The 12,043-nt window shown below is 40.2% G+C and overlaps 1 protein-coding gene across 3 annotated transcripts in view; it reads left to right on the plus strand.

Annotated features, from left to right (window-relative positions):
• Window positions 1-12,043, plus strand: part of LOC122802621 (cyclic AMP receptor-like protein A) — a 3,720,933-nt gene that overhangs the window by 281,326 nt on the left and 3,427,564 nt on the right. For all 3 annotated transcript variants that reach the window (XM_044072312.1, XM_044072313.1, XR_006364962.1), the window contains exon 3: window positions 6,624-6,678. In XM_044072312.1, coding sequence (XP_043928247.1) covers window positions 6,624-6,678 — 55 coding nt within the window. The remainder of the gene's footprint in view (window positions 1-6,623; window positions 6,679-12,043) is intronic.

Genomic DNA, 12,043 nt, shown 5'->3' on the forward strand with positions numbered 1-12,043 from the left:
AATTCTATGGGCTGGAGGACTTTCAGATCTCTCGGTGCTGACTGTACTGGCTTTGGAGTTATTTGCTTCTTTAGAACTGGTACTTTCCTTTAACTCTTCGGTGGCTTCAGAATCAGAGACCTCCCTGAGCCATAGCTACTCTGTTGGTTCTGGGGGGCAGATATCAACTCTGTTTATTTTGGAGCTGGCCCTGCTCCTTAGAGCTTCAGCTTGAGTTAGTTCGGCACTGGCTTCTGAGTCAAGGGTCGGTTCTTCGGAGTGGGGAGTGACCCCAGTCCTGAGGCAGTCTATCTCTGTTCCTGGCTTCCTTCTGTCTTTGGGGGGGCCCAGCCTTTGAGGCTATGGAGAGGGCCCTCTCACGGTGACTCAGTCAGCGCTTCCCCCTTGAAACAGGTACCCCCCCAACTCAATTATTCTTCTTGCCTCTCCACTGGGACAACTGGTGCTGAAGTCTCAGGTTTCACAGGCCCAGGTTCTGTCATCTTCTAATACCTCCCCAGATTATCCCCCTGAGGAGGTCTCAGAAAAAGAAGTGCAAGAGGAAGCACCTGGATTACCCCCAGAATCAGTTACAGAGGACACAGAGTTCAGTGAGGGGGAAAGATCACCACGGTCACCTCCTGAAGAGGTCTCATTTGGAGACATCTTAGAATTTTAAAACAGAGAGGTGGCTTAAAGTCCCAAAACCCTTCCTTTGAGGAATCTGTTTATTTGCAGGTTTTGGCACCCACTCATCTACTTCTTGGGCGACTCTACCTGCTGATGAACTTATTCAGTTGATTTCACAGCAGGCGTGGAAGGCTTCAGACACCATCGAGCCCATCCCTAAAAGACCTGATAAAATACTATCTGCCCCTGAGGATAAGCAGTTTTGGTCAAGGGGTTAGCTGTGGATGACATGGTCGTAGCGGCCGCCACTAAAAAGGAACTGGCTGAGGAGAGTTCCCCTGTCCATCGACCCAACAGGGAGTCTCCAGCTATGGACTGATTTGGGAAGCGGGTCTGCACTTTATCAACTTCACTATAAGGTCCATGAACTTCTTGGCACATTTCCTCAGACTCCAACAGGATCTGGTTAAGGAATTGTCAGACATCCTGGCGGGAGCTATAGCTGAGGGAGTCCAAGAGACAGTGGATTCCCAGTTAGCCACCCTGGAGTCTGCTGATCACTCATAGAGCTGAAAGGACTTCCAGAGCAGCGGGTACAGGCATAGCCATAAGGAGACACTCCAGGATGTGCCTGTGTGACTTTGCGGAACCATTCAAGTCTTCTTTCATCAATGCTCCCTTTGACAGAACATCCTTGTTTGACCCAAAAGTAAAAGAGACTTTATCCAGGTGTGAGAAGGATGGTAAGACCCTTTCTGCTGTGGACGTATATTTCTCCACCCCCCCCCCAAAGTCCTTTTCTAGGAACCAGAGGAATGGTGGAAAAATGTGGTTCAAAAATCCCAAGGGCCTTTCCAAGACGCATGTGGAAGGAGTTCACCCATGGACAGAGGGGGGACAGAACAGAAGACACTGCCCTCACGGCAGAGGTGGTCCACAAAACCAGGACTTCAGGGATCCCTTTCCAGGAAGCCCTTTTAGCGCACCTGAAGGAAGACCCAATTGTCTTCCTCTGGAAGCAATCATAGAACGTTTGTCCTTGCAACTAAATGCCTGACTATACATAACAACAGATTCTTGGCTGCAACAGATCAAATCTAGAGTCTATATCATTCCCTTATTCTCAACTTCCCCCTGTACACAAGAAAATCCCCGATGTTCCACCCAATCAGAGGAATTCAGCAGTGCAAGAAATTCAAAAACTGCTGGGCAAAAGAGTCCTCCAGGAAGTCTCGCCAGACCAGAAAAGATCTGGAACCTACACAATATTGTTTTAGTGCCAAAAAAGACAGAGGACTGGAGACCCATTTTGGATCTCAGTGTGCTGAACAAATCTGTTTGACAAACAAAGTTCCGGATGGTAACAGTACAGTCTATTCTTCCCTTTCTGAAGAAAGATGACTGGATGTGCTCAGTAGATCTTCAGGATGCGTATTACTATATAAAAATGAACAAACCCTCCAGAAAGTTCCTCCGCTTATGACTGGGAGCCAATCATTACCAATTCAGAGTACTGATGTTTGGCCTCATCACAGCCCCCATGATGTTCAGCAAATGTATGGCAGTAGTAGCAGCTCACTTGAGACTGCAAGGATTTTGGGTGTTTCCATACTTGGACGACTGGCTCATAACCGCTTCAACCAGGCATCAGTTAATAGTAGCCAGAGATTCCACTATCAATATCTGTGCCCATCTAGGGATTTTAATAAATCTCAACAAATCACATTTAATGCCAGCACAAATTTTAGAATTCATAGGGGCTGTAGTAAATACTCAAACTACTGTAGAAACCCACTCCTCCAGAAAGACTTCAGAGATTAGCAGTACAAGTTCAAAAGATACTCTGCAGAAAGAGAGTTCCTGCCTGACTAGTTTTGCAGGCACTAGGGTCGATGGCAGCATTGATAACTTGAATACCTTTAGCCAGGTTTCCCATGAGAATTCTGCAATGGCTACTAGCTTCCCGGTGGTCTTTCCTTCACTAGCCCTTGTCAGACCAAATCCTGATGATCAATTGTTGCAAGATAGATCTTTTTTGGTGTATGCATTTCGAACAAGTTGTCAGTGGTTGTCTCTTTTGTTTTTCCAGAGCCTACGGCTATAGTGACCATTGATGCCTCCCAGATGGGGTGGGGTGGAACATTATTTGGGCAGGATGGTTCAAGGCACTTGGTCCCCATTAGAGGCCAGCTTGCACATCAATGTCCTGGAGCTAAGAGTAGTGCTTTTTGTATTGCAGGCCTTTCAGACAACTCTTTCTCAGGGGACTATTGCAATTCAAACAGACAATATATCAGTGGTTTGGTACATCAACAAACAGGGAGGAATCAAGTCTTATCCCCTTTTGTCAAGAAGTCCTCAGTGTGTGGCAGTGGGCGATCTCTTCTAACTGCTTTCTAGTAGCAGTGCACATTCCAGGGAGTTCCAATGTGATTGCAGACAAGCTGAGCAGATATATCCTTCAGCCTCATGAGTGGTCTCTCAAAAGTGGCAAAAATGATCTTCCATCATTGGGATCGACCTTGCTGTGACCTGTTTGCTTCCCCTCTAAACAAGTGCAACAATTACCTCGCCCTGATTCCCCCTCTGGGGAAAGTCACCTAGAGACACTGGCCTCCTGATCTCCTGTATGCCCTTCCGCCAGTTCCTCTAATTTCAAAATTTTTACAGAAAGCGCTCTGGTTGTGAAAAGCACAGTAATCCCCATTGCCCCATTTTGGCCTCAACAGATTAGGTTCCCCTTCCTGTGGCCTTATCTGATTCAACAACCTTGGATTCTGGACCCAGTTCCAGATCTACCATCACATCAGATGGTCTTGTTCACCCAGACATTTTGAACCTCAAGCTGACAGCATGGTTCTTCCAATTACATTAGTTGCCAGGTGTCTTAATATTTCCTCTCCAGTATACCACATCCTTTTGTCGGCTCATAAACCTTCCACTTGGAAACTGTACTGTAGTAAATGGAAGAGATTCACCATTTGGGCCCACGAAAAGCAAATAGACCCCTTTTTTACTTCTGTAGAACATATCTTTTTAGCTCTCTTTTCAGTGCTGAAGCTTCCCCTTCCACCATCAGATTACAATTTAGCTGCAATTTCTAATTTTCATGATGGTATAGAAAAACATTCTTTACCTCCCATAAACTTTGTAAATCATTCCTAAGAGGCACACTTTTGCTACACCCCCTTTCAAAGATCCCACTCCTCCTTATGATCTGAACTTAGTATTACAGGCCATGGTACATTCTCCCTTTGAGCCCTCTGCAGAATGTGACATGAAGTTTTTATCTTGGAAAATGTTTTTTCTGGTAGCCATCACCTCCACCAGAAGGGTTTCAGAGATCCAGGCATTGTTGTCTGAACCCCCTTATCTGATTTTCCACAAGGATAGAGTGTTTACAAACAAACCCCTCCTTTCTAATCAAGGTAGTATCAGAGGCTAACATCAATCAAACCATTAATTTACAGGTTTTCTTCCCAAATTATTCCAACAAAGGAGAATATGCCTTACATTTATATGGTGTTCATAGACAATTAAATTTTTATCTTTACTGAACAAAAGACATTAGGAAATCAAGTCAACTGTTTGTTTCTTTTTCCAGTGCAAAGTTGGATGAGGCACTCAACGAGGTAGCTCTGGCAAGATAGTTGAAAGATTATATTTCATTTATTTTTGCTAAGAGTAAATTAACCTTGCCTAAGCCCGTGAAAACACATTCTACAAGCTTTATAGCCACTTCAGCAGTTTTTGCATGATATATGTGCAGCAGCTACTTAGGCTTCTCCCCATACCTTTATTACTCATTACAAATTGAACTTAGTCTCTAGGGTAAGATTGTCCTTTGGCTCGATGGTGCTTAGGAATATCCTTCCATGAGTCCACCCAAGATTTTAAATAGCTGGGGACTGTGTCCCATCTGTCAATGATAAAATGAAGATTGACAACATCAGATAAAGGAGTTATGTACTTGCCATAACATTCCATCTGTGTTGTCCCTCTTCATTTATCCTTGACTTCCCTCTCTCCATCACCATTTTTGGTGGAGCGGGTAATATATTGTTAAAGTATTATGTTTATTCAAAGACAGTAAGATATGGTTTCCATCTAGCTTCCTTATATTAAGGTATATATGTGTTTATTTGTTTATATACTTTCTGCAAACTCAATCTGAGGTAATTGAGGGAGAGGTATTGTGGGTAGTGGTGAAGCTTGGGAGTTTTTGGCTGGTGCTAGCTGTAGTAACAGCCGAGTCAGTTCCGATATCAGAACTGAACCCACCTGTAAAGGATAAATAAAGATAGACAACACAGATGGAATGTTATGGTAAGTACATCATTTTTTTTTTTTTTTTACTTAGACCCCCGGTTAAAAATCCTACACCCCTTGGGATTTGACTGTTCTTTTACAGGCTCTTACCCAACCTCCTTTTGAGACTTCTGCGAAGAGTGACCTTAAGTTCTTGTCCTGGAAGACAGGATAAGGTCTTATTATGCACATTCCCATCTTTTCTCCCTAAGGTGACTTCCAAATCCAACTTAAATCAGGTCATCAATTTACCTGTATTCTTTCTGAAATTCTCAAACAAAGGAGAATATATGCTGTATCTTCTGGATGTGCATTGGCAGCTTAGATTTTAGTTGCACAAAGCACAGGATTTCAGGAAATATGACCAATTGTTTCTATCCTTCTCCAAGAACAAACTGGACAAAGCAGTTTCTAAAGTTACTCTTGCCAAATGGTTAACTTGATTATATATTGTTTACTTATAAAGAAAGAGGTTAAACTTTACCCAAACCCCATAAAATACATTCCACAAAATCTATGGCCACTTCATCGGGTTTTTGGTCAAGAGCATCCATAGATGATATTTGTGCATCTGCCACTTGGTCCAGTGCCCATACCTTTATTGCTCATTATAAGTTAGGCATACTATCTAGAAATAGGGCTGCATTTGGTTGTGGAATATTCTTTCATGAGGCCCACCAAAGGTTCATGTAGCTGGGTACTCTGTCCAATCATTGGAGGAATGAATGAAAATGACAATAACAGATACAAAAATTATGATCTACAAAAGTAAATGCATAACAATGCATCTGTGTTGTCCATTTTCATTCTTCCTCAACTCTCCACCCTCCAACCCCCTTCCCTCTTTCCTAGTGAGATCTAAGGGATATCGTTTAGGAAGTTTACCTCTTCCCTGCTTTGAGCTCCAGCCTTTTTATATATCCTAATCTTGCTTGTTTATTATATTAGAATGTCATGAGTTTCTTATTGTTGAGGCAGTAAACTTAATTTGAGGTACACTACCAGGAGAGTGAGACATTATGGGTAAAGGGAGGAGCTCAAGAGCTGAATCAGTGAGCCTGGTAAAAGCAGTCAAGTTGGATCCGAGGTCGGATCAGGGACCTATCAGTTGAGGAAGAATTAAAATGGATTACATAGATTCAGCATTATGATGAGTACATGTTTTGTTTTTTGTCATATCATACTTCTATTTATCAGATACCCTCTAAATCCCTGGACCTAGTCTTTCAGAACATACTGCAAACAAGTTATATTCCATAAGGGGTGAGCTTTTGCTGTGCACACTGCCTTATAACCTACCTTGTCCTATAACAAAACATTAACTGGAAATCCTAAGTTCTTGCACTGATTGGAATGCTGTCTGTTTTGTGCAGTGTAACTATAATTAATCTAGATAAAAAAAGGAGTAAAACAGTGAAATCATGTTTTCTGGGCTTGACCCGTGGCTCTATCACAGAAAATCATGCAGTTTCAAGAACAGAAGAATAAGCAGACTGTTAAAGGAATGACAATAAGAGAGAATCACATGCTTTGAATTCCTTATGCTGGCAAGAGATGGGATGACTGACATGGTGACATGCGTAGTCCATAGATGTAAACTAAGTTAAATTGTAGTTTCTGTGAACTAAATATTATAAATCTTTGCCTGAAATAAGGAAATGAATGTTGTTCCATATATTTCCTTAACCTGTATTTTTTTTTTGCAGCATTTTTATGCTTTTTGTGATATGGATTTTCCACAAATACAGCTCTTTGGCACAGGTATGAATGTTTCCGGTTTCTGGTTAGAAAACTAATGCTAAACAGATTGCTTTTGCATTAAGTTTTGTTAATTTTTTCACCAGAGATGACATATGATGGTATATTAAAAAAAAAAAAAAAAAAAAAAAAAACATGGTTACAGATGGTGATGATTGTGGGAACGTTTCTTGATAAGGTGAAAATCTAGTGTGCTTTGACCTTGAATTGCCTTTAGAGTGTTAAGCTGCTATAAAATCTTTTGAGTCAGGGCATTTGAGGACAGTTAGATTCTGTATATGTATTCAAAGTGCACAATATTTTCACATTAATCTTAGTGTTCTCTCTACTAATTAAATCATTTTGTGTTATCAGATACATTATGTAGGGTGTAAATATACAGCACTGCTAATATTCGAGAGCTGCCTGTCTTAGAATATAACTCTAGCTACACTTATATATACTACACTGCAGAAAACAAATTTCGACAGAGCAATATTGCATGTCAGACTTTATAAAAATGGTCTTTGTGTGTTGCAGTTAAATCTGCAGTGTCACTGAGATAGGAAGAAATTGTCAGTAAAATAAATTATCTCCTAAGACTAAGTGCTTCATTAGTTGTGTAAGGTGACCAATAATAGTTGAAATTGCTGCAGCAGATTTAATGCATTGTCGCCTTTGTTTTTTTTTAAGCTGTGATACTTTTAACAGGTGAATTTTCTTAATTTTTTTCTTCTTCTTACTTTTTATCTGTGCAATTCACCAGACTAAATGTTGTTGACATGTTTAAATGTGCTACTCAGAATGGATTATAATGTGTTTCTAAGCATGATATGTAATGGTGGACATTTCATTTTATGTGATTGTGTGCAGGTGACTGCGTGTCACTGATTTTCTCATTTAAGCTAGTTCATGAATGCATGTACCCTAACAACTTTCTGCAGCGTATTAGTGTCAGCTTTTGTCTGAAAATGTTTGTGATGAAACATTGAAACACTATGTATGGTTGCAATTCATGTTTACAGTTCAGAATGTTAACACTAAGAAGGCACTGTCAGAATGCTGATAGTTCATTTTACCTATAGGTTAGAATATTGACAGTTTGGAATGCCAACACATAGTAAGTGGTTTGGTTTGGGGGTGAGAGTGCATTTGTAAAAGTGTTCACAGGTAATGATTAGGGTTAAGAGTTAGGTAAGGGAATAGCTTTAGTGTTGTGTTTTTCTGTTGTTTTTGTGTTTGTGTGCACATCTGAGCCTTTCTTTTATAGTGGTAATTTTATGGAAGTTTTTTTTTTTTCTAAGGTAAGGTGCAGGGCTTAGTTGCACAGTTAGAATTAGCACGTTATTAAAGTGTACGGGGAGCTTCAGTTTCCTTAACACTGTTAGTATTCAAACAAACCAAGCCTTGTGTTTTTTAGGATGAATTTTTTGTTTGTTTTTGAATATATATTTTGCAGACTTATAGTGCTTGTCTTTTTTCCATTAAGTTAATTTGTGTTAGGTATTTTGATGTGTTGATATTATGAACTGTCAGTGTTTTGGGGTCGACACTTTGTGCTTATGTACATTTTTATATATCGGTATTTTTAAATATATCTACATGCGTGTGTGTGTGTGTGTGTGTGTGTGTGTGTGTGTGTGTGTGTGTGTGTGTGTGTGTGTGTGTGTGTGTGTGTGTGTCACAGTTTACACAAACTGCCCCATGGTAATGCTGATAAGGACTAAATGTTTCCACAGTGGCTGTTGCAGGACAACAAAGTCCCATATAAAAGTGACACACAACACAGAAATTAACTCGTTTGTAAGAAAGTTAAAGTGAAGTTGATAACTAAGGCTGCAGTTTATTTAGTTGCTGTTTTAACTATAAATGATTACACAAAGAGTGTTGTGTGTTGCATCCATTTCCATTGTTCCATTCTGCTAACTACTAAGTTGATTTCCTATGAAATGAGACCTTGCTTTATTTAAGCTTCTTGTGTCAGGTCTTTTGTACTGCATCCTAGCTACACTGAAATGATAGTACAGGTGACTTGTGGCTGCCATAACTTGACATTAAGCAGGAGACAGAAAGGACGTTGTTGATTAATGCATGTTTGTAGAAATTTGATCACATTTCCATTTGACGACAGAATCTAAAGCTAGTGCTGTTATTATCAATGAGATTGGGCATGCCATTAGCCTGCAGCTATTTGAAATGTGCACTTGTACTTCCCACAGTTTGTTAGCAACTTGGGAAGATAAGAAAGGAAATAGTGGGACATGAGAAACTTGTACCTCACTTTCATCTGGTTTTCATTTTGTCACTCTTACTTTCATTTATTTCATATATAAAAGAAAGAAGATATAGACAGTGTCAGTTAATATGTAAACTAGATATATGCAGGTATATGTGAAGACATGTGAAGGCTGCCAGCCTAGCTAGATAGAATTTTGTAGATAATTCTATGTCTTTGTAAATATTAATAAAAGCCATAGGCTTGTTCTCTTAAATGTAAGAAGACTGTATTGGATGTTAAACTGCAAAAATGTAACAACAGTGCAGTGCACTCTGCTGTAAGAAAGCTGATAAGTCAAGCATTTTATGACTGTTTGATCTCAGGGCTCAGAGCCATGGTGTCTGAACCAGCAGCTTCTTTCTATTCTTTTGAGACCAGAGTTAATTGCTAGATTTTACATATATAATGTCTTTAATTGCTGTGTTTTTTTGACCAGGTGCAGGCTTACTAAGAAATGTAAATGTAGAGTTTCTGTTAGCTGGGAAACCAGAGAATTGTTAAGAATGATGTAATCTAAAATGAGTCAGCAGGATGTATTATCAATTTAAAGGACTTTCTCAGAGACAGAGCGAGGGCATTTTGGATTTTGTCTAAAGCTGACAACAACTCACTAGTACTCTGCTTTGCTCTATATGTAAGTTTATTTAGAACTGTGATTACTCTTAGAAAATAGTATGTTTAGTCTAGCTGTTTTCTGTATTGATGTCAGAACTATTCTAATGTATTATTTTAAGCATTTTCCTGTGATCTCTAAACTCTTTAATAACACTGTGTAGTAAGAAGTATTGTCTTGTGTTTTTTTTATTATTTATTATTAAATATTTTTAAACCTTTCAACTGTGGCTGTTTTGTGTAGAGATAATTTAAGCTCTAGAGTACATTGCATGTATATAATGATACTGGCCATACCACTACAATAGCTTTAGCCCTGGGTCACACTTGTTATCTGGATAGTAATATAGCACAGTAAAAACTGGACACCCTTTGGTAAGGGCCTTTTTAGTAGCTGATACTAGTGGTTGGTGGCAGCTGGGTACTACCTTATAGACTGGCAGGAAGGGGCATAGCTGGAGAACCTGTGCCAACCTTTCCCAGGAGTGTCTCTGTGTTTATATATAACTCATCTCAAAGTGTGTGTGTGTGTGTGTGTGTGTGTGTGTGTGTGTGTGTGTGTGTGTGTGTGTCAGCTACTTGGGCAGGGACACAAAGCAGTAATCGGACAGAGAGGGTGCTAGAGGTTTTAGCTTGCCCACTAGGCTGAGATCTGGACCCTATAGCTGTGCCAGTGGAGAGTCTTACTGCAGATCTGGAGGGAAAGGGAGAAACCAACCCCAGACTAACTGTGATCTCTGTCTGCTCTTAAGGGAAATTGTACTTTACTGTGTGTTTATTTGTTATCCTTCCCAGTGTGGATGCCCCTCACTGTTGTTAGTGGTGAGGATTGAGGCTCCTTGATTACTGTGTCAGTGCATGGGTATCACAGTATATAAGCATTGTAATGCCATATGTTAACACAGAATTAAAGGCTACCTCCCTCCCAGTCAAGTTGATTTTGTTTTGCATTAGCCAACAGAACAAATCAGTGTAAAACTTGTGTTTATTCCTGTAAACTCCAAGTAACATATTACTGTATTTCTTGATTATTGGAAATAACTAGCATGATATCAGTATGTATTTTACTATAATCACAAAACTTTTTTTAATTGTATTTAAACTACCTTATGCATTTTGGTAGTTTATAACAATGTCAATCAGTCATGACTTGCATTGTGCATATCATTCAAATGGTTGTTTAAATGAGAATATATCATCTGATGTTGTCAATCTTCATTCATTCTTGACAGATGGGGGTTTGGTTCTGACTCCATGGAACCTACTCGGCTGTTATACATAACTCGCGCCAACCATCAACTCTCAAGCTAAGGCTCTACCCACAATGCCCTTCTTCCCATTACCTCAGATCTTGTTTGCCGCGTGGAAAATTGGACGTGTCAGCCAATGTTCTCAGCTAAGTGCTTTACAATTGTCTTTGCCATTATCATTTTTTGGCTGATTTTGAGTTAAGACTCTGTATATCCGTATTGCATACTGTTGCTAACTAGTTTTTTGCGTGAGTGACTGTTTTAACCTTTCTGCCCATACCCCTTTACCTTACAGTAACTCTCTTTACCATAGTTGGTGACAGGCCTCTTTCTTCCTTCTCCTCTTACCATTGGTAGTCTTTCATACCATCATTGGTATTCTTCTTGTTCTTTCATCCCATTTTTTTCTCCCTCTTCATCCCTTTACCCACTGGGTAATTTTCTATACCATTGTTGGTATATCCAAAAAAATAAAACACTTTCGATAACGTTTCCTCTCCCTTTTCTGAGCGAGTGCAGTCTGTGTGTGTGTGTGTGTGTGTGTGTGTGTGTGTGTGTGTGTGTGTGTGTGTTTCACCGTCTAGACTATTTTTGATATAGCAGAGAAACAAAAGGGGGCATTTGGGTTTAAGCAGTGTCAGGACTGTGGCAGAAAGATTCCCAATTCTGATGGGCATGTTTCTTGCATGTATTGCCTGGGTACCCCTCACTTGGATGTATCTTGAAATATTTGTAAGGGCTGTAGCTCCTGGACTCTAGCAGAGAGGCGCAATAAGTTGATCTTCAAAGGTTTGTTGAAGTGTCCTTGTGGCAAATAAAATCACAGAAACTCCAGGTTCCAACAAGTTCTTCAGAACCAAAAGATAAGGTACCAAAAGTGACATTATCATCACCTCCGGCACCGAAGACAACACACTCAACATTGGTGCTGTCAAGTACTGAACAGATTCAAACCACTTTGGCACTGACTATTGCTTCGGCACCAATTACCTCTTCGGCACTGACAATAATTTCATCCTTTCATTCAGTTCCACCTTCCCCTTCCATACAATAGCCCATGGTGCCAAAAGTCGATCCATTAAATTTACCCCGGACTAGATATTCCCCATCAATAGACCCCTTTTTGGGTCAGCAACCAAGCCCCTTTCTGGACAGGCCTGAGTCCCTTTCGGGAATGTCAATCCATTCCTCCAAGAGCCTCTCAGAATTGGACATAGTCAGATTGGTAGACCAGCTTTTAGCAGCCAGA

The sequence above is a fragment of the Protopterus annectens genome, chromosome 5.part0 (genome assembly GCF_019279795.1).
Source record: "Protopterus annectens isolate FY-2018-M chromosome 5.part0, PAN1.0, whole genome shotgun sequence".
Lineage (NCBI taxonomy): Eukaryota > Metazoa > Chordata > Ceratodontiformes > Protopteridae > Protopterus > Protopterus annectens.